Genomic DNA, 22,410 nt, shown 5'->3' on the forward strand with positions numbered 1-22,410 from the left:
GGAGCAAAGCCCCTGAGAATGCCAGTGTGTGGCCAGTGCCATAGTTGCCAAGGGGATAGAGAGGCCGTGGCCACTCATGAGGGTGGGCTTCCCGGGTGGTGGGTGCTGCAGGTGGGACAGGGTCCTGGGTGGGCATGTGCTGCAAAATGTGTCAGGGAGGGTGATGAGCAGGAGGCGGGTGATTGGAGGGGCAGATGGCTGAAGTGCCAGGTGTTTCAGGAAGACTAACAGGCTTTGCTCAGGCTGTGGGCATGGCAGGTGAGGGAGGGTCTGAACCAGCCAGGCCCCCTTAGCTCCCCTTCCCACCCTCCACGTGCTCTGTGCTGTTCAAGGGTCCCTGCGTGCCTGGAGATCTGAGGTGCCAGGCCGCACTGCCCATGCTCACCCTGACCGTAGTTCTTATCCTGAAGGGTGGGTGGATGCCCGGCTGCCTGGGCCAACCTCGCCAGCTTTCCTCTTCCAGAAAGTTAGGCTTGATCTAAGCCCTGGGTCACCTCTGGGCCTGAGTCTGGCTTCGGTTTTTGCCCCCTGCCTTGGGGGGCATGGCAGGTGTGACCACCTGAGTGCTGTGGGAGCCACTGTGGGAGTGTAAGGCCTAGTTCCCTGGGCAGTTACCTTCCTGTGGAGGGTAGGGGACAGCCAGTCACTGCCTGGCACCCCCTCTGCCATGTTTCCCTTCCCGCTTCCTCCTATCCTTGCCCCGCCTGCCTGCTGGCAGAAGCTAACAGGGAAGTGTTTATGGGTTTCTCCTCCAAGCCAAATAAGGCAGACTATTTGGGAGATGCAGCTGGCTGGGGGAGGGGTGGGGCTGGGACCAGGACCCCCGCCCCTTGAAGCTGCCTGACCTGGCAGCTGTCATCTGGGGTTCCTGGGTCTCTTGTCCCTGGGCCCTGCCTGGCCTCTGAGGAGCCTTGCCCAGCTGGTAGCACAAGGCAGGCCCACAAGGTGTCTGCCTGGTCAGGAGACCCCGGGTCCAGTTATTCTGCTGCTGTGGCTCAAATGACTCCTGTCCTTCCCAGCCTCCAGCCCCTTCTGTGAAAGGAGAGCCTGGGATATGCGACCCAACCCCCTGCTGTGGTATATTTCCTCCAGTCTCCTTTTTCCCTCTTGATCAGTCCACCTGGTAATGATTCTAGGAATACATGAGAATGTTCTCCTTGTAAAAACGCAAACCTTTCAGATAGAGCCAAGGACCCTTCTGTACAGGGGAGCATTGACGTCAGCTTGGTGTTGATCTTTCTGGGCCTTTTTATACATCTATGTACACAACTCGTGTTGGTGTTTTACTTTTAATCTTACGCAAGAGGAATCGTGGTGTGCATATATGGGTGACCATGGTTTGGAGTGTCCAGCAGTGTCTTAGACATTGGTCCATATTCGTTCTCTCCTACTATGTGCGAGGCACTGTTTCAACTGCAGCCTCTGATGGGCGATAGTTATGATCCCTACCACTTAACAGCTGAGGGAACTGAGGCACAGAGAGGCCCCCATCTCCTGCAGAGCTGGGTGGAACCACCAGATTGCAGGCTCCAGCCCTATTTTACAGATGGGGGACTAAGGCCCAGAGGAAAGCTAGGACAAGTTTCCTGGTTCCTGGCAAGGGCTCTGTGTCACTGAACCACATTCTTCCAGAACTTCCTCCTAACGACTTAGCCCTTGGCCATCAGCCCTTTTCTCTTCGGCCCAGCAGGCTAGCCCAGGCCCTTGGAGCCTCACCCTAGCAGGAGCACAGTGGGAAGAGGAAGAAATAGCTGTGTGATAGGCAGCGGCCCTGGGATCTGGGCCCCGCCCCCTCCGTCTGCCCCTCTTGACTCCATTTCCTCCATGTGCCAAGGCCCTGGCCTCCACTGGGAGGGGCCTGGTTGACCCCCACCAGGGTGGGAGGGTGAGCGGCTCTGCCCCAGCCCTGGTTTCCTATGTTGGTCCTGCTGCCCACCAGCTACCCACTCTGACCTGCTAGTCCTGGACCAACCCTTCCTGCCTATTTGTCAGCAGTCTGTCCTATGGGCCAGTTTGGCAGCCCCTGCACCCTGACCTAAGGGTGACCCTCATTCCCCTGCCTTCTGAACTCAGGGCCACTTAGACCCACACCATTTCCCGGGGAGGCGGTATCAGCCCCAGTCCCTGGGGCTCCCTCAGTTTCCTCACCTGCAAAGTAGAGGTAATGATATTCCCCTTGCAGGTCCACAGGAACAGTGATGGTAATACTAATAGTGATGGCCACAGTGTGTCCACCACCTGCCCAGGCCTCACCACCTCTCCCTGGGACCCTGGCAGTTTTAGCCATCTCTCCCAGGGTCCTGTCCTCCCCTGTGGGTTGCAGGGCAGTGTGATGTCGTGCACAGGCTGCTGGGTCTGTTTCCTGGAATCTCCCTGCAAATGGCGCTAAACATAACTGCCCCCGAGGGCTGCTGTGAAGACCCTGTGAGCAGCCATGCGTGGGGTGCCGGCCCATCACTACTGCAGCCCTTTGTGCCGCGTGATTTGTCCTGCTTCGTCGATGGGGAAACCAAGGCTCGGAGCAGGCAGTCCTTGCTGGAGTTCCCTCAGGAAGGAGGGGGCGGGGAAGATCCAGGCGATTCCAGGGCCTGGCGGTCTCCTTTCCACTGAGGCATAGGCTCGCCTCTGGAGGATGTGTCCCAGATGCTGCGCGTGACCTGGGGTCTTGGTCTCGGGTATTTGGTGGCTGTGACATCCAGCCCTCTGTGTGGAATGTCCCAGCTGAGTGGTCCCGGATGCGTGTGACTTTCATCGCTGTCCCTTTTCGCCTTCCCTTCCTGACCTGGCAGCAGCTGAGGCTCAGGGCAGTCTGTCCTGTTTCCGGGCCTCAGTTTCCTCATCTATAGGACGAGGATCTGATGTGCTGGGTGAGGGTCTGGGAGGGGTTAAGTTTGTGCTGGTGGGGATAAGGGAGCTCTTTCCTACCCAGCTTGGCTTTCTCACTCCCCCCACCCTCATCCTATTGTTCCTGGCTCAGGAAAAGGCATATTTCCCCCATGAGGTCACTATCCTGGCCACTGGCAACTCCTGATGGGGAGGTGGGAGTTGTCTGGGCAGGGCAGCCCTGTTCCCCCTTCTCTGATGTGTTTGGTCCCTACCTCCTCCCGGGCTGAGTTCTTCCTTCTCTGCTGGAGCCTGGGGCTGACCGAAACCTCCTTTGGCCTTCGCTGAGTCAGCCAGACTTGAAGACCCAAAGCAATGCCACCTCGTCTGAGCAGTCTGCTCTGATGCCCTGGGCCTCCTCGGCATGCAGTCACTGTGGGGCCATGTTCATGGCCTTAGACCAGCAGCCCTGATGGACAGACTCGGAGTTTTCTGAAAGCCCTGGATGTGGAGCCAGGAGTCTGGACCTAAACGCCTGGCTGTACCACCCATCACAGAAGTTCTCCCCTCTGAGAACCTCTGTTACCTCATCTGAACAATAGGGGAGTGCAAGAGTTGTCCCAGGTTCTGCTATTGAGGCCAGTTTGCCTCTGCTCCCGGGCTAGCCCGAGGTCACTCTTGCTCTGCTGGCTGGCCTCTCACCCTGTCGCCAGTTCTTGATGACAAGGGGAGGTCAACATGGTAGGAACATAACCCAGCCCCTACTCTTTGCCTGACCCCTGGGCTGCCCTGCTGGGCCTGGGAGCCAGTGGCCTATGTTTTCCAGCTCACATCCCCTGGACCGCCATCCAGAGCTGTCCAAGCGCCACCCACATGCCCAGTGCCAGCTTGCTGGCAATGCAGATGGCAGAAGATAGAGTCAGGGAGACCAGCCAAGGCTGGGCGAGCTGGCAGGCTCCAGGCAGGAAGGCTTGGGCAGGCTGTGCTCCAGGGCATCCTGGGACCCTTAGGAGAGCTAGAGCCTCAGTTTCCTCATCTATGTGGGTGGAGACGCTCACCTCCCAGGGCACTCACTGCCTTTCTCTAACTGTTGGATGTGTCCCCTGTGCCTTGACAGTGTCTTCTCTTGGGTCAGCTGTGTGGCAAATGAATGAATGAATGAGGAATGAATGAATGAAGGACTCTGGAGGGGGGCGTTGTTATCCATTCCAGGGCAGGTCTTATGCTGGGCTATGGCTCACACGGATCCTTGCCAGGGTGGGGGCAGCAGCCTGTGCAGTCTGTTCCAAAGTGCTTCCCATGCTCCCCTCTGACCCTGCTCCCTCTCTCTGACTCTTCATCTCCCATTTCCCGCTTTTGGGCTTTTGGCCCACAGAGTTTCTCTGAGTTTCTCTTCTTCCTGCTCAGCCTGGGGGTGGGGAGAGGATGGGCGAGGACTGGCCCCTTGCTTACCTCATGGCTCCACTGGTAGCAACAGACCTGGCTCGGGCCAACGCCTGCCCTTCAGGCTCTGGTTTCTGAAATCTTCACTGATTTCAGGGACTGTTTGTTTGTTCATTTTGGTCAAATACACATAACATAAAATTTACCATCTTAACCATGTTTAAGTGTATGGCTCAGTGACATTAAGTGTATTTCTCAGTATTGAGCCATCATCCCCATCATCTGCAGGACTTTCTCATCATCCTAAACTGAAACTCTGCATCCATTAAACACTAACTGCATTCCCCCTGTCTCAGCCTTGGGGCCCCTTACAGTGCCAGGCCGGGGAGCCTGTAGGAGATGTGCGGAGGAGAGAACCTGTCCCTCCTCGGGAACTGTGCCTCTGCCTCCAGGAGCTTCCCTGTGCCTACTCCATGTTAGATGCCCTGTCATGGGCTTTCGAATGCCATCCCTGGTGCATGTATCCTTGCTCAGTGCCTAGTGTCCCTGGCAGATGAGAACATGACTGCCTGAGGGCAGGGACCTGCAGAACAGGTCTTCAGGAGACAGTTACTCCGATGATGGGTGGGTGGGTGGGTGACAGATTGGAAGGATCGATGGATGGGTGGGTGGGTGGATGGGTAGATGGATAGATGGGTGGATGGGTGGGTGGGTGGATGGGTGGATGGATGGAAGGTAGGTGGGTGGGTAGATGGATGGATGGACAGACAGATGGCTGGCTGGCTGGAGAAGCTCTCACCAGGCTGCTATAAAAGGGGAGGGTGCCACCTCTCTGGGGATAGGGCTGGGGCTGGCACTGTGGTGGGGAGAGAGGCAGAGCCCAGCGGCCTGAAAAGTGCAGTTCTGGAAAACAAAGGAACTTTAGAAGGCTTCTTTGCCATAAGTGCATTTCCCTTCTGCCGCTTGGGCCGGATCAGATTGATTTTTTTTTTTAATGAAAATGTATAATTGTTGTAAAACTTTAGATTTAGAGTTGAGCTGATCACTATAACTAGTGTGGGTAATGGAAGGAGGAGGCATCTTAAGTTTAGGGCCGGCTCCCTGGGGAGTGGGAGCATGCTACAGTGTCCAGAAAGGAAGGCGGGTGACCCGGAACTTGGAATCACAGCACCAACCGTGTGGTTCTTTGGGGTTCACATGTTGCTGAGGTGATAGAAGGGGTTTAGTTAGAGGGTTGGTGGGAAGGGACTGAAGCCCTGCACTAGGCACCTCACATCTATGATTCTGGATTAACTCTCCTGGTGACCTTCAGGCAGGTAGTTTTAATGCCACTGTACAGATGTGGAAACAGGCTTGGCGGGCACGCTGACCACAGGGGCTGCAAGACGGGATGAGAGTTGGCCTTGTTCTGTGGGCGGCAGCTGTCTCCTAGCTTAGCAGCTCGGCTGCGGCAGCTCTGGCTCCTCTTGCGACCATCTCCTCTCACTTCCTCTGAGATGCCTGAGCTCCTGGTTTGGACGAGAGACTTGTCCCAGGGCCTTTGGTGAAGGTGGAGGTGGAGGTGGGAGGGGCGCGTGAGCCAGCCTGTGTTCCCTCTAGTAGACATCCTGGGGTCCCACGTCCTGGCGAGGATGGGGGACAGGCAGAGATCTGGACAACCCCCCACACCGCACCACTGGTGACCAGGGGCTTGGGCGTCGGGGGAGGGTGTCAAGTGTCAGTGGGGTGCTGCTGGGGTCTCAGTGGTCTGAGTTCTGTGAGGAGTTCCTGCTTTGTCCTGGCTTCTGAAGTGGGACCACTGAGGGAGTCCAGCTATGGCCTCTCCCAATTGCAGGGGCCCCAAGAGCCAAACCTTCTTTCTAGCACAGGAGGGGATGCCATCGTCACTAGCTAGTGACTGGCAGCAAACTGTGCTGCCTCATCAGCAGCAGCTGCCCTCAGCATGTTTCAGATGCCTTTGTCTCTGGAAGACCCTGGGAAGGTCATTGTGATCAGAGGCCATGGGGCAGGCCGGGCTCAGGGTCATGCCCCCAAGGGGATCCCCATACTTGGAAGGCATGGAAGGGGTGCAAAAGTGTCTTCCAGACAAACGCTGCCTGTTGGCGTTGTCCCCAGAGGCCTGTGACTCTGGTCCATTCTGTTCCCAGAGGAGATGACCTGGACCTGGCCTATTTTTAGCACACCCCACCTGGCCCTGTCGCCTCTCCCAGGAGACATGGTCTGTGGAGCCATGTCCACAGCCAAGCCCGTCAGTCTCAGCCCTGGCAGTCCAGACAGCTCCTAGGGATAGGTCTGAGTCATGACCGGGCTCAGGGCTTGCAATTGGGGGTCTGAGGGGCAGAGAGTGGAGGCAGGACAACAGGCTCCCCTCTCAGCAGACAGCTTCTGGAGCTGGCTTTTATCCCATGCCTCTCAGTGGAAGGAGAGGAGTCAGTTCCCTCTGCTCATAGACGTCTGGGTTGTGGAGCTGCGCTGTCCAGGAGGGCACAGATTCATGGTGGGCACTGTTGCCTGCCGAGTCCTGTGCTGTCATCCTGGGCCTGGGTGGGCAGGGCTGGGGTCAACCTGGGCCACCTTGCTAGTAGCGGCGAATGAGAAGCGGGGTGGGAAGAGGTGGCTCCAGCCCTGGGGCCTCGCCAGTGGTGCCCATGTGCTACTGGCCCCCTTGGACAGCATGCAGTGCCTCTCGGGCACCCCAGGAAAGACTAAGTGGGTTCCCAGTTCCTGTGATGAGCTCTGCATCAAACATGCAGCATCTCCATGTCATCTTCTGATAACACAGTTCCTGGGGGGCAAGTGAGGTCCCCCAGCCACCCTGCTGTACTTTGTCGAGATAGCGTCAAACAGGGTGAGACTCTGGAAAGTACCCACAGGGTGGAAAGACGTGTTGAGTTAATAAGAGGAAAGGCGGGAACAGCTGCTGACACAGAGTCAGAGGCAGGAGCCAGGCCAAATGCTCCATGCTGGGCAGTTCCACTCAGTGTGACGTGTGAGGTCCTGGGGAAGGCATAGCCACAGGGGCGGGGCTGCTGCAAAGGTGGCCTGTCTGGGGACACAATGTGGCCATGGATGTGCACAGGTGGCATGTAGCATGTTGTCTGGACTAAGTGACAGGTGATGTGTCACGTGTTGAGCACCATGGCTCCCCCATGCTGGGAGGTAGGCACCCTTGCAGGGGTGACAAGCAGTGTGGGGGGATGATTTCCTGGGGGGCATTGTCCTGGGAGGGTGATGTTTGGGGGATGGTATTCAGAGGGCTAGTCCCAGGGGGGCAATGTGGGGGCGTGGGGTTGGCCATCCCCTGCGTGCAGCCCTGCTAACCATGGGTCTCCCCCTGCAGCCTGCCTGCTCCGCTCCAACGCGCTCTCGCTGGTCTACCTGCTATTCCTGCTGCTGCTGCCCTGGTTCGCGGGCCCCTCCCGGCAAAGCATCCAAGGTAAGGGCCGGGCAGTGGCTCCTGCCTGCAGGAGGGGGACTCGGGGTTCAGAGCTCTTTGTCTGCGTGCACCCAGCCCAGGCACCCAGGGGGAGGGAAGCGTTGGGGGCTCCTCAGAAACCCTGGGCAGCGAAGAAGTTTCTCTGCGGTTTACCAGTCATAGGTAAAGGCTGAGCAGTCCCAAGTCTCATTTTCATCATAGATCTCTGCTGATCTCAGAATCTCTTTTCTGACCACATTTCAGGGGCATGTTAAAGAAAATGGGGGGTCGTTGGATGGATTACCCTGATCCTGGGGTGATCCCCCCCGTCATGGGCTCAGGCCCAGAGCTGTGGGCTGGCCAGTCTTCCCACCAGCTCCCTCTCCCGTCCCCTACCCTGCTCCAGCACCATCTCTGCAGCCTCTCTGCCTGGCAAGACTCCAGCCAACCTCTAAGTTCAGTCACCGCATTGGCTTTCACTGCCCCCCACCCCATAGAGTCAGGCTCCACCCATGTTTGCTGGCACTCCGTGGGGCCTCAGTTTACTTCTAGCTACCTCGTACTTCAGGTAGTTGGACACACAGTGTCTCCATCTAGGTCCTGAGATCCTGGAGTGTGGGCTCTGTCTCAGGTTTCTGTGTCCACCACGCAGACGGATGTAGGAAAGCCCATCAGGGAGGCTATGCCCACAGGAGGGTCTGGACAGTGGGCTCACAGTGTGGACCCATCTGGGAGGGGCTGAGAGTGGACAGGCCATTGCCCCGTCTCAGGACCCCATGTAGGAGAGGGACAGGGCGAGTGCAGGCAGAGCACAAGCACGTCCCCTGTGGAGGGAGATGCAGAGCTGCAGCGGATGACATGGGGACAGATGGCAGGAGGGGCCCCACCCCTACATATGGGGACCGGGCTGTGCTCTCTGGGTACTTCAGTGTCTATTTTTATCCCAGCTTTTCAGTCAGGGCAAGTGCCCAGGGACCCATCCCCAAAGGCTGCCCTGTGTCCCCGGGTGGGAAGGGCTCTTAGGTTTCAGAGGGTGAGGAGAGGCACCCAGGCTTCAACGAGGGTCCTGGGGAAGCAGGTTGCCGGCAGCATGAGCCCCAATACCCTTCAGAGATGGGTGAAAAGTCACCCAGCAGGCAGGCCGAGGGTTTGGCTGAGACCATGAAGGGAGACGCCCACTGCCCTTGGGAGGTGTTGGCTGCAGCAGACTGGCTGCTCGGGGGCCTTGGGGACCTCTGAGTGTCCTGTGGCTGCTGAAACAATTGCCGCACTGAGGAGCTGGAACCACACGTGTTTGTTCTCTCAGGTCTGGAGGTCAGAAGTCCTGCACTGTCTCCCGGGGCTAGAATCAGGTGTCACAGGACTGGTTCTTCCTGGAGGCTCCAGGGGAGAACACGTTTCCTCGTCTTTTTCTTGCTTCTTGGCCTGAGGCTCCTCCCTCCATTATTCAGGCTGGCAATGGCCAGTCAAGTGTCACCCCCGTCACCCTGACTCTGGCCCTCCTGCTCGTCTCCCACCATTAGGATCCTATGATAACACTGGGTCCATGCAGGGACCCAGGATCAGCCCCTGTTTTAAGGTCAACTGATTGGCAATCTGATTCCCTTTCACCGTGTAAGGACACTTATTCATGGGGTCCAGGCACTGGGGTGTGGATGTGCTGTGGGAGGGGTCATTCTGCCTCCCACAGGGGGACAGGTCACCCCCTCCCTGGCCTGTCACACTGGCTCTTACTGCCCCATCATGCTGCCTCCTTGCTCGGGGTGTTTGCAGAGGGCACTGGTCTTGGAATACATGGAGAGTTCAGGTGCAGAGAAGAAAGGGGGCCCAGCACAGGCACAATTCTAGGAGCTGCTGGGGACTAGGCCAGACCCCTCCCAGGCTGACTCAGCTGTCCACCCAAGACTCCCAGCTCAGGCCAGCTGGGCCCCCCTCCCCTCCCCACCCTGGGGGAGGGCCTGCTGGGCAGAGTCTACCACCCATGCCATCCTCTTCTTTGCACGGAGCCAGTTCTGTCTGTTCCCAGGCCCTCAGCTAAAAGCTGCTGTCCCGTAAATATTTCACGCCCCTTATGTGACTGGAAACACTTTCCTCTGATCGGCAGTGGAGGAAGTGCAGGCTCCTGCCAGGCCAGGGCCAGGGCAGGCGTCCGGAGTGGGGAGGGTGAGGGTGCAGAGGGAGAGGCAGTGGGAAGACTTTCCTCCTGGCCTCTGTCTGTCCGTCTGCTGGCCTCAGAGGCCCTGCAGAGACAGGAAGACTGGGTTTTTACGGGCAGGAAAGAGGAAAGTGGGAGGCCTGCCCATGCCTGAGGGCTTGGCCAAGGGTTCATGAGTTGTGTAGCTCTAGGCCTTGGCTCTGGCATCTGGTGGAACGTCAGATGCTGCCTGGGGCCCCTTGGGCACTGTCCCCTGGCCCCATCCCCACATGGGTGTTAGTCTGACCGAAGGGGAGCTGGGGTGCAGCTCCTTGTGCAGGGAGAGGCGGAGTCTGGAGATACCTGCCTCAGTGTTTCCTCAGGGAAGTTCCGGCTCCTTCCTTGGTCACTTTGCCCAGCGCTGGGGGCTAGGGCTGTGGGCGTGGGCCGTGTGCCCACAAAGGACAGGGCAGAGGTGCAACGGAAGCTGCAGGGAAACTGTGGGGTCCGCTCCCAGTGACCTGATTAACATTTAGGGACTCAAGGAGGCCCATCTCTGCCTTAGAACAACACCCCGCCACCCAGAGGCTGCCCTGCCAGCACCTGGGCTTTGTTTTAACTTAGGTGCTTGCATGAAGGGTGGAGGGCCTGTCAGGCAGGGCCCTGTCTGGTCCACTTCTCAAAGCAGCACACATGAGGATCCCTAACATCTGCTGGGAGAGGAGACGAGCGGCCCCTGGGTGTCATTCCCGTCATCCTCGCCCAAACAATGCATTGTGTGATCTCGTGCCTGTGAACAGAAGACTCCCCCCACCCAGCTCTCAGCAGAGCAGATGATGCACCCCCTCCCCCAACAGGTTTACACCCTGTCCCTGTCGTGTCCCCATCCTGCCCCCTACCCCCCGCACTCTCCTTGGTGAGATGGGGCCTCAGACACCTGGAAGATGCCCCTTCTCAGAGCACTTCCAGGAATACCCACGTGCACCCCATGGGCCCTGCTTGGCCCTTGCCAGGCTGTATGTGTCGGGGGAGGGGAGGCTCATCACAGCCCAGGAGCTCAGCCCCGAGGTTGGCACCACACCTGCAAGGGGCCTAGGCTACCCCGGAAGCCCTATGAGCAGGGCCTTCATGGACCACGGTTCAAGGGGAAACCAAGGGCGTCAGGCAGGGGATCTGGCTGTGAACTGGCTGGGAGGGGGCCCGTAGGAATCAGGGCCCTGACGAGGGTGGAGACGCTGTGAGCCTTTGCAGGTTGAGCGTCCACCACGCCAATTCTGGGGACTCAGACTCAGGGCTCCTGCTCTGGGTCAGACAGATGCTCTTTTACAAACCCCCGTTTGGGAGGACCCCTCTACCCCTTCCTGTGCCTCTGGGACCCATAGACTCCCAGCCTTACTTTCTGTTTCTCTGGAGATTCTTGCCCAAACCTGAAGACCCTAAGTGAGGACCCAGCACCTTCAGGATGGGTGATTTCTATGCCCACCCCTCCCCTGCCATGGACAGAGGTGAGGTGTACCTGCCACACAAGTTCAGGGCCTTGTCCATCTACAGTGCTCCCTGCCCATGTGATCCTCAAGTGTTGAATGACACTCAGGTCCCCAGTGGAGAGGGCAGGTAGTGCTTCCAGCAACTGCATTGGATGGTCCAATGCCCGCCTCCTTTTTCCCCCCAGCTTCCCTCTTCCCTGCCCACTAATGGTACCCGTTCCTCCCAGCACTGAGGGCCGAACCTCAGAGTCCACAGGGACCTATTTCCAGCACCTCTAATGGCCCCGGCCGCACCCCTTATCCTTCCTGAGCAGATGCAAGAATCCCTTACCTGCCTGGCCCCCTGCTTGCCCACAGCCAAAGGCTGCCCTCTGGGCTCACCCATTCCTGCTGCCCACGTGTGAATTCCCAGGGGACTGGCTGCTTCCAGCTCAGTTGGGTTTGTGCAGGCAGGAGAGCATCCCAGCTTTCATAAGTGGTGTGTTGAGTGCCAGGCAGGGCCTCCCCTGGACAGGACAGGCCAGACCCCCCTCCTTAGAGGTCAGACCCCCAGAAGAGGTGGAGGAGCTGACCACGTGAGGGGAGCAAGGGCTCAGCAGAGCCCCAGAAGTGGAGGAATTCAAGAAGCCACCAGACATCCAAGGAGGCATCAGGAGCTCAGGGCTGGGGGTAACGGGGTGGGGTGGGGGCGCTGGCAAGCACATGGGCAGTTCACGGCCACACCCGGAGAAGAGGGCCAGGTTGGAGCACCTGCCTCAGCAGGGCATCGCTCCAGGCACACATTTCCCGTCCCAGGGGTGCCTCTTGGACCCTCCCTGCCTCTTCTAGCCAGGTAGGAGGAGCTAAAGCCACAGAGCCAGGGCTCCGGCCCTTTGGCTTGGTGCTGGCTCAGGGTCCAGGACACTGTGCTGCCAGCTGAGAAGCGAACCCGGAAGGGGAGGGGAAGACAATGGGAAGTGGTGACATGTCTGCCGGATGGATGTACAGTGGTGCTGGATGGGAAGGCTGTCAGGCATGATCCAGGTAGGTGGTCGGGTTGCTTTCCTGCCAAGGGGCCTTCGCCCTGATGCGTCCCTACCTGACTTGCAGGCCCTGGCGTGTCTGGGTAACCCATCAGTCTTGGTAGTGCCATCGAAGCCAGCCTTCATCTCTGTGGCTTGGGAGCAGGGTGAGGCCACAGAGTGGGGCAGCGGTGGTTCTGACCAGGTACCCTCCCACCATGTCACCCACTGGGACTTCCTAGATCTGCAAGAGAAAGGCCGTGCAGGCAAGCTGGACAGAGGGGAGGCTGAGCAGTGGCAAGGGGGAGGCTCTGCCTTCTCTCCCTGTGGCTCCTGTGAATTCCCGGTGGGGAGAGGTGCAGGCCAGCCCCTGTAAGGTTCTCCCCCCACCCCCACCCCCGGAGCCCTGCACAGAGCCCCCCTGGCAGCCCAGCTCTGTACTCCTGTGGGGAGGCCTGCGGCCTCTTCCTCCTCTTGGCCTGGGGCTCTGAGCAGAGGGGCCCAGCCAGGGCCCAGGGCCAGACTCTCCCATTCATTTTCCATTTCTCCTTCCCACCAGCGTGCTGTTTCTTCCACAGCTCCACCCTGCTCTCCCTCTTGCTCACCCCTGCCTACCACAGGTCAGAGGCTGTAATCGAAGGGTCAGAATGTTAGGGTTTGGAGGGACCTAGAAATGAGCAAGGCCGAGAAGCTGTCCAGATCCTGTCTGGGGGCCTCTCTCGGCCGCTCAGGGGAAACCCTCTCTGAGCCTGGCTTCCCTTGGTAAAGTCAGGCGAGACGGTGGGTGAAGGATAAAGGACTCAGCCTTCACTGTGGGTGATCCCATGTCACTCCAGAAGTATCACCTACTGGGGGAGGGGAGACAGGCCAATTCTGAGTCTATTTGACAAATAATGATGCTGAACAATAGTGAACAAAATGGACAGGGGCCCTGAGCTTACCAGCCTCTTCTGGGCAGCAGAAAGAGGGCTGGTTTGATGACCCCATCTGTCCCTGAGCTCCAAGAAGTTGAAAGAGGGGCTCAGCTGCTCTGTAAGTTGTCAATAGCAAATCAGCCAGCCAGCAAGGGTGAGGACCTGATGTCTCCTGCCAAAAAGCTAGGGACTGGAGGAAGAAGCTGTCTGCAGCCAGTGTCCTAAACCCAGGATTCAGAGCTCAGAGTGCAGTAGTCAGAACCAAGCAGAGGTCTCTGGTCCCAGCCCCTGCACAGAGTGGGAGCTGCCCGCCTTCTCATAGGACAGAGGTTACTCCAGGGCTCCCCGAGTCCTCCCGGCCCATAGGCCACAGCCGCCCAGGCCTCTCCCTGCAGCCAACGTCTCCTTGCCAGGTGGGCTGAGTCCTACTTCCCAGTGAGCAGGGTCTAGACATGGTTATGAATGCCACATCCTGCCAGGCTCCAGGCGAAGAGAGGGCCCTTATCCAGGGCTGCCCCTGCCTGCACTCATGGGCTGCTGGGCTCAGCTCTACCTTGGCTTCTCCCCCCATGAGGTGGGGCCCCCAGGATGATGAAGTAAGGCCTGTGAGGCTCTCAGCCAGTGGCCATCCTTCCTTTCCGCAGAGACTCTTTCCGTGCACACGTTGGAAACCCCATGATACCCCCCAGGAGGGTGAGGCTTGCCACACTTTTCTTAAAGAGCCCGGATCCCCGCCCTGCCCCACTCCACCTACCAATCCCAATGCATGTTTTCAGTCCACACGGGTGAAGCAGTGCTCTGTGGCCAGGGCCACGCAGAGTGACACATGCTTGTTGGACATGTGAATAAACCTGAAGGTGTTGCCTCAAGCCTAGGGGCCTTTCCAGTGCTGGCTCCTGTCCCCCACTGCCCCATACCCCCAGAGAGCATGCGAGCTGGTGTACTGTGCTCTGCTGAGTCACTGCTTTGTGTCTATGGGCAAGTTACTTCAGCTCTCTGTGTCTATAAATCAGGGGTCATGTAGTACCCACTCGTGGGGCTACTGTGCGTGGTTGGTCAGTGGGATGGTACAGAGCACTGCATGAGATCAGCTGCTGGTGGCCCCCCGGGATCCCATGTACATGCTCAGTGTGTGTCCAGGGCTGATAGCCAGGGCTGTGTGCCGGCCTCACCCCTCCTGCTCTGCCTACAGGTCACACTGGCCGCCTCCTCCGAGCCCTGTTGTGCTTCAGTCTCCTCTTCCTGGCAGCTCACCTCACCTTCCAGATATGCCTACACACCGTGCCTGGCCTGGACCAACTTCTGGGCTCGAACTGTGAGTCACCGAGGGGTGGGGAAGGGTGTGCCTAGGGGCAGCAGGCCTGGGGGAGAGCTGTTGGCCTTCTTGAGCTAGCTGGAGGGGAAACGGGAGAGAGGGAGCCACCACAGCCCTGCAGGAACCTCGGTTCTCCTTAGGGAAGTTGGCTGCTCTGCCTCACCCAGGCTTTGCCTAATGTGGGCTGCCCCTGAGGGCCTTCGATTTGTCTAGCAGAGATGGTTCCAGTTAAGTGCCCCAGTAATGGCTGACTGTCGGGCTGGGCTGAGCACCAGTGTGGTGATGCTGGAGTCTGGCTCTTGGGACAGCCCTCTTCTTAGGCCCCTCTCTCTCTGTCAGCATCGTCCTCCAGTGCATGCTGGGGCTTAGAGACTCAGCCCCGCTGCCCTGCGTCCTTTCACCCCATGGCTGGTATTTCCAGCTGGCACCCAGCCCTCCAGCTCCATTGACATCAAGACGAGGGAGCCCTACGCTCCCAATCCTCCCGCCTGGCCGGGGTCTCCCACTTCTAGGTTCTCCAGGCTCCCACCTGGCACATACTCAGCCACGTGGGCAGGAAGCGTGCCCTACCTGACTTCCCGTTTCATTCCATGATGAACATGTCCCTCCTGTAGTTTAGAAACTGGACGGAAGTCAGGTGCCTTGCTGATGTACTGGTCCTGGCAGCTCTGAGACCAGGCCTCCCCACTCTGACCCTCAAGGAGCAGCTGGCCCTGGCTGACGGGTGTGAGAGCCTGGCTCAGTCTCTGAGCCACTTGGACCCTGCGAAGGCTGCATACTGTCCAGCTGGGCTGTGAATTCCGTTCTGCCAGGCAAAACTGATGGGCCTTCGATCTGCCTGCCTTTCCTGGTTGGGCCTCAGTTTCCCTACCAGTAAAGGCAGTGTTTTTGAGCATCTGAGAGACTGGCAACAGGTGCCCTGGAGACCAGGGGTTCCATGACTCTGGGGCTCCAAGGACCTGTTGGTGACAGGAGGGAGTTGTTTGTGACCCACTCGCTTGACCCAGTTCCCGTGTGCCTTTCTCCACAGGCAGCCACTGGGAGAACCTCTCCCGACTTGTGGGAGTCACGAGGTAAGACCCCCAGGGGATTTCCTGAGCCCATGAGTGGGGTGCTCCTACTCCATGCCCCACCTCCGTTGGCATCTGCCTTCCTGGGCCAACCAGTGGGCTCTCCTGCCCATCACAGGCTGGACCTGAAGGACATCCCCAGTGCCGTGCGGCTGGTGGCCCCCGATCTGGGCATCCTGGTGGTCTCTGCCGTGTGCCTTGGCCTCTGTGGGCGCCTCACACGGGAAACCCGGCAGAGCCAGTACACCCGAGAGCCGGTGAGCTGCGGTGGGCAGGGCGTGTGTGTGGAGGAGCGGCGTTCTAGAGCTGCATCCTGGCTACTTGAGGACTATTTTACTTTTTTAACAAATGTGGGGTTTTTAGTGTTAAGAGTCAATATGTGCGAATTATGAAGAGAAAAGACACGAGAGTGGAGAGAAGGTGCACGTCCCATGGGAGGGGGACACACTAGCAATGCAGAGCATATCCCTTTAAGACCTGGTTCTGTCAGGGTTCCCTCAGGGGGACCACCTGCAGGGACCCCAGACAGCATCTGTGCCCTTAGAGACCATCCTGGAGGAGATTCTTTGTGGTCACAGGACAGTAGGGAGTCAGCAGTGCTGGAAGATGGCCTGTGCCGGATGTCAGGAGACCTAGGGACAGAAGGACTTGTGGACACAGGGATGGACATGTAAGAGGCCACGCCTGCAGTGGCATCAGTGGGCTGTAGAAAGACATGGGCTGTGTAGGCTCACAGGCAGCAAGAGACTAAATCAGAGACGCTGTCCTTGGAGGGTCCCAAGTCTTCCCTGGGGCAAGGCGTGAGCGTCGAACTTTCGATGTCCTCAGTCGAAGAGTCGGCACTCCTCTGTCACACACAAAGGCTGCAGTCGCATGCCCACCTGGGCCCTCCATCCAGTAGCTCCCGGTCTCCAGGGCTGGGCCCATCCAAAGGTCCCAGTACGAGAGCCACCTGGGGCCCACAGGCCCCTCTCATGCCCCTAGCCCCAGTGTCCCTTTGTCTCATATCTGAGGCTTGCAAGGCATGAGGGCCTTGACCTACAGAGGAACCCAGAGAGGGCAGGCAGTTTCCCACAGCAGGTCAGGACGACTTAGCCTGCAGCTGAGCCAGCCTGCTCCCCCACGGTTGCTGCCCGTCCCACAGGGCAAGGCTGGCACCCCCATTTCAGAGGGGGAAATAGGGTCCTGGTGGTCAATTAGCTTTTCCAGGTCTTTGTGGGAAGTTGAGCCAGGGCTGGGACTGCCCTCGTGCCTGCCCTCAGGTCCCCCTCCTTTCCCCCGGGGGTGCTTGGGCACCAGTGGGTGCATGGGCCAGGTCTGCCTCTGGTTTCCTCATTAGCAGAGCCAAGGCTTCCTGGAACAGCTCTGCCGGGAAGCAGTTGGACTATTCCCGAAATCTGTGGGTGGGCAGGAGGGGTCAGCCCTCCACTCCACGCTGCCCATTGGGGCTGGACTCTGGTCTGCTGGGCGACTGGGACAAGTCACCTTCACCCGAGTATCCTCAGTGGCATAGACGCATAGAGCTTGCGTCATCCTGCCAACTCAGGGGCGATGGGTGTCGCTGGACAGACCTCGGAACAAGGCAGTGGGGTCGCCCTTCAGAGGTGCCCAGTTTTAAAGCTCAGAGCTAGGAGCAGCTCAAACAGTGCATAACACCACCTGGCAGGGCCACATGCACGCGTGGTATACATAATTATATAGTTGCACATGTCCTGATTGTCATACCCGTGTACGTGCACGCTCTGAGGGGGTGAGCTGGGCTGCGGTGGGAGGTCAGGAGACGAGTGGACACCTCTGCCCCGTTCCCCTTGATGTCTTATGGGACCAGTCGAGTCAGGGCTGGAGCCAGGACTGGTTGGGCTGGACGCCACGTGTGGCCCCCAAGCACCTGTCATTCCTCCCAGCAGCTGCCTCTGTTTTTCTCACTCCCAGAAATGGTCATTTTTCACAGGCCTTCTCAGAAGCTTTCCCAGGGCCTGGGCCAGGCTGTGGGCGGGGGTGAGCTCAGGCCTGGCTGCCGTGCCTTCCAGCAGACGTCTCCTCCATCTGGGCTGGCTAGGGCACTCCTTGCATTCCGGGGTCTAAAGGGAGAACCCTGGTTACACAATCTGACCTCAGGGGCCTGGGCCCTGCTGTGATATCCTGGGTCCTGGATATCCTGTAGCCCCATTGCCTTGGCCTGCTCCTGCCCTACAGCTCAACTGTACCTCCCTGGGGCCTCCCCAACCTCCACAGGCTCTATGAGGGCAGGACCTGTCTGGTTCATCTCTCCTGTCCAGTCCTTACGTGCATGTGACAGATGGGAAACAGACTCAGAGAGGTTAGGTGACTTGCCCAAGGCTGCACAGACGGGAGCCTGGAGCTGGGTTGTGCCCAGGTCACCTAGCTCCAGAGCTGTGCTCTTACCCCAGACACCTAGTGCTGCCTCAACCTCCGGGAAAGGCACAGGCAGGGCTCCCATTTTACAGATGGGGACCCAGGGAAGGGACCGGGCATCTGATGCAGAGTTCGTGTTCTTTCTGCCTCACCCTGGCTCTCCTTGATGTCCAGGAAACAGCTGCATTCTGGGAAATCTTAAGGTAGGGCTGGGGAAGCAGGGGAGGCTGGAAGGGCCATCCTGTTTCCTCCCAGGTAGCCTGCTACCTCCACCCCTCTTGAGGCTTGGCTTCCAGAGAGCTGGCCAGGGGCACCTGGCTGTGCCCCTCAGGGCCTGCCCCTCACTTTCCAGAGGCCCCATGGGCAGCAGAGAGGGAACAGGGTGCAAACAGCCATGTAATCTGGAGTCCCTTCCAAGCTTCTGCTTTTTTACTGATAAGGAAACTGCTGCTTCAGCCTGAGGAACCAAGTGTAGCGGTCTGAAGGTGCTTTGTAAACTGTGAAATGAAGTGCACACATGTGCGTGTACTGCTTTCCTTTTTCCTAAAAATCCTTACTTAGGCCCTCTCAGGAGCCCAACTAAACAGGACCAGGGGCTTCAGGAATATGCAGGAAACTGTGGGAACTGCCTGTTCTCAGGGGGGCCCCAGGTCTAGATGGGGAGATAAAGAAGAGGCCCTTCAGGGGTCCCAGAATAGTTCAATGTCAGTCATTGGGCCAGGGATTGGCAGGAGCATTTTGGGGCCAGAGTGGGCTGCCTCCAGGAAGGCCTGCAGGACTGAACTTGAGAGAGGCAGTGGGAAGATGGTGGGCCGACCTTGGGCACAGAGGGTGGTCCAGGTCCACACATGGGCTGGCAGCCTGTTGGCCCTTGGAGGAGCAGTACGTCTCCCTCCCTTGTGGCTTGAGTACTGTGCCCCTGACCTCCATCCCTCCCTGTGACCTTGGCAGGACGATGATGACAGGGAAGTGGACACTGGCTCCCCAGTGGGGCTGCAGGGAGCCCCTGCGCTGGCCCCCAAGCGGAGGTCGCGGCTGGCCACCCGGTTCCGGATCACAGCTCACTGGCTGCTAGTGGCCGCTGGGCGGACCCTAGCCATAGTGCTGCTCGCGCTGGCAGGTACCCACTGGGTCAAGAGCGGGGATCCTGGCACTGACCGTCACACTGGGAGGGCTTTTGGCATCTGCCAAACTCCCTGCTGACCAATGAGATGGAAGTCACACAGCCCGGCTAGGCATAACCCTGCGTGCCTCTGTCCGGTCCTGCAGGCATCGCTCACCCCTCAGCCTTCTCCAGCGTCTACTTCCTGGTCTTCCTGGCCATCTGCACCTGGTGGGCCTGCCACTTTCCCATCAGCCCCATGGGCTTCAGCGCACTGTGTGTCATGGTGGGATGCTTTGGCGCTGGCCATCTCATCTGTCTGTACTGCTACCAGATGCCCTTCGCCCAGGACGTGCTCCCACCTGCCAGCATCTGGGCCAGGTGAGGGCTCGCCACCGCACAGGTCCCACTCTGTCCCCTCATCCTGGACCTGCCCAACTGCCCCCCAACCTTGGCCAGAGGTCAGTGCCATGCCTTCTCTGTGCAGGGTTTTTGGTCTTAAGGACTTCGTGACCCGCACCAACTGCTCCAGTTCCAATGCACTGGTCCTCAACACCAGCCACGACTGGCCTGTGTACGTGGGGCCTGGCATCCTGCTGCTCCTGTACTATACTGTGACCTCACTCCTGAAGCTCCGCACACACCACCCGCCAGACCAGGTGGGTGCCCACGGCCAGCTCCTCTCCTCTGTCCTCACATTCCCACCCCAGCACCCTTCAGGCCATGGCCCATGGATGGGGTGGGAAACTGAGCTCTGCTTTGGTCTCTGCAGATAAAGGAGGCAGCGGGGGGTGACCAGGAGAGGGAGGTGGAACTGATGGAAGTGGACCAGTGGCCCCAGGACCAAGCCAAGGCTGCAGCCACTAAGGAGGAGGGCGCTGCTCAGGTGAGAATTCCAGTCTGAGTGGTGGGGCCTGGATCCCCAGCCTGTGGGCTTAGCTCACTGGGTCTTAACTCGCTTCTCAGCCCATGACACCCATGCCCCTTGGGCTTGACCCTGAAGTTGACAACTGCATCGTGCATGACCTGAGTAGCCACAGCCCCGTGCAGCAGCGCCCCGGTGAGTAGGACATGCCCAAGGCAGCTCAGGGACACCTCCTTGGGCACACTGGTGCTGTCCCCTGGTGGCCATTGAGTGGTCTTGCCGTGTTGACCTCTCCAGTTGTGCCCACCTGGGGCCATGTTGCTGATAGACCCCGAGACACTGTGGGTGGTGAAGGGGACCCCAAGTTTCTCATCTCCCTGCCTGCCTCCCAGTTCCCAGAGGACTTGACTGCTTGCCTTGGGCTGGCCCCTAGGCCCAGGGTGGCTGGGAGGTTTGCACAGGCGATGCCGGCCTGGGAGCTTTGCACAGCAGCATCCCTATGTGTGATCTTTTCCTTTGCCTTGAGCCTTGATTTCTAGTTTGTGAATTGCCCCTGCACAAAGCAGAAGCTGAATCGCTGGCCTCGGGAGCTGATGCCCTAGGCCCTTGCATGTCCACAGAGCTGGGAGTGGGTCAGGGCCATCTTGTCCATTCTGTCTCTTCAGAGCCTTGGAAACCAAGGCCTGGAGAGGGGTGAGGACTGCCCAGGGTCGTGTGGCAGTTGGGAGCAGAGTCAGTCAGGGGCCTGCCTTTTGTGCCCCCAGAGCCCACCAAGTGCTGTCTTTCGAGCAGCTCCCTCCTCCTGTTGGGCTGCTGCCCCATTTTAGGTCAAAATCAGGTGTGGGTGAGGGGCTCTGGCGTATTGATGTCGGAGCTTCCCGGGTGACCCCTGCCCCCACCCTGTAGTGCACCCCAGGCTGGCTAGGCCAAGAGAGACGTCTCCACTGAATGGCCTGGGCCACCTCATCATGGACCAGAGCTATGTGTGTGCCCTCATCGCCATGATGGTAAGGAGCAGCAGGCCTGGGCGGACCCTTCCCACAGGATCCCTCACATGTACTGGGAGGCGGGTGGAGGCCCATGTTTTATAGCCTAGTGCCTCCTCACCAGAAATGGATGGAGCTGCTGAGCCAAGAGCCACCCTGGCCAGCCCACAGCTGTGTGTGTAAACGAGTGTGTGTGTGTGGGTACACATGACTGTGAGCATGCATATACATGACTGTGTGAACATGTACATGCATGTGTGTGTGTGTGAACGAGTGTGTATGTGTGAGAATTGTACGTGAACATGTGTGCATGTGAGTGTGTATGTGTATGCGTATGCATTTGTGTGCATGTAGAATGTGTGTGTGTGCATGAGCATATGTGCATGCATGTGGCGTGGGGGCGTGTCCTGTGCCGCTGTGCTCCAGGCTGATGGGCGTGTTTGCCTTCCTGTTGTGACACCCCCCTGGGGGCCCCGCCTCGTCAGCCTTCTGGGGGAGCCGGGCTGGGCTGGGCTGGGTAGGCTGTGCAGCCTGCCCACCAGCCCCTGCCATCCAGGTGTGGAGCATCACTTACCACAGCTGGCTGACGTTCGTGCTGCTGCTCTGGGCCTGCCTCATCTGGACTGTGCGCAGCCGCCACCAGCTGGCCATGTTGTGCTCGCCCTTCATCCTGCTCTACGGGCTGGCCCTGTGCGGCCTGCGCTACGTGTGGGCCATGGACCTGCGTGCTGAGCTGCCCACCACCCTGGGTCCTGTCAGCCTGCGCCAGCTGGGGCTGGAGCACACCCGCTACCCCTGCCTGGACCTGGGTGCCATGGTGAGTGCCCCCCACCCCAAGGTGCTGCCTGTGAGTGTGTGCTGGTGCCTTGGGTTTCTGCATGAGGACCCGTGACAGTGACATTCTGTTCATCACCCAGTGGAGTAGGAGCTCCGGAGGGGCAGGCCCGTGTGTAGTGGTCACCACAGGGTCCCCACCGGCCAGCCTAGAGTACTGGCTTGAGTGGATGAATGATGATCTTGTGTCATAGCGGGCACTGTTCCCATCTCCCTGACAGGTTCCCTTAGTGTTACATGCTGTCCCTGGGTCTCACCGGGTGAGACGTGTGAACCCATGTGCATGCATGTATATGCAGATGTGTGTACAAACGTGAACCTGTGTGTACACATATATGTGAGCCTGTGGCTGTGAACGTGTACAGATATATGAGCCTGTCTGTGCACATGCGTGCACTTGTGTGCAGGTGTGTATGTGACAGGGTGAGCTTGTGACTGCAGGGGGCCTGGCTGGCCGCCTCCCTGCTGAGGGTCTCTCCCCCACCCACATCTTCTTGGGCTGGACCCTGGCTTTGGAATGGTGCCAGGCTTCCAGGCCCTCAGTGATGCCGCCCCACCCCACCCCAGTTGCTGTACACCCTGACCTTCTGGCTCCTGCTGCGCCAGTTTGTCAAAGAGAAGCTGCTGAGGAGGAAGAAGGTGCCGTCTGCACTGATGGAGGTCACCGTGGCAGACACAGGTGAGCGGACGGGGCCGTTGGATCAG

The 22,410-nt window shown here is 58.9% G+C and overlaps 1 protein-coding gene and 1 pseudogene across 4 annotated transcripts in view; both read left to right on the top strand.

The window, feature by feature from the left end:
* Positions 1-22,410, top strand: part of PIEZO1 (piezo type mechanosensitive ion channel component 1 (Er blood group)) — a 65,255-nt gene that overhangs the window by 23,732 nt on the left and 19,113 nt on the right. For all 4 annotated transcript variants that reach the window (XM_074314451.1, XM_074314453.1, XM_074314454.1 and 1 more), the window contains exons 2-13: positions 7,547-7,642; positions 14,350-14,472; positions 15,503-15,545; positions 15,661-15,799; positions 18,870-19,038; positions 19,188-19,401; positions 19,508-19,679; positions 19,793-19,906; positions 19,987-20,080; positions 20,792-20,892; positions 21,428-21,688; positions 22,273-22,384. In XM_074314451.1, coding sequence (XP_074170552.1) covers positions 7,547-7,642; positions 14,350-14,472; positions 15,503-15,545; positions 15,661-15,799; positions 18,870-19,038; positions 19,188-19,401; positions 19,508-19,679; positions 19,793-19,906; positions 19,987-20,080; positions 20,792-20,892; positions 21,428-21,688; positions 22,273-22,384 — 1,638 coding nt within the window. The remainder of the gene's footprint in view (positions 1-7,546; positions 7,643-14,349; positions 14,473-15,502; positions 15,546-15,660; positions 15,800-18,869; positions 19,039-19,187; positions 19,402-19,507; positions 19,680-19,792; positions 19,907-19,986; positions 20,081-20,791; positions 20,893-21,427; positions 21,689-22,272; positions 22,385-22,410) is intronic.
* Positions 275-4,785, top strand: LOC141567647 (uncharacterized; annotated as a pseudogene).

This window comes from Rhinolophus sinicus, linkage group LG11, assembly GCF_036562045.2.
Source record: "Rhinolophus sinicus isolate RSC01 linkage group LG11, ASM3656204v1, whole genome shotgun sequence".
NCBI classification, from domain to species: Eukaryota; Metazoa; Chordata; class Mammalia; order Chiroptera; family Rhinolophidae; genus Rhinolophus; species Rhinolophus sinicus.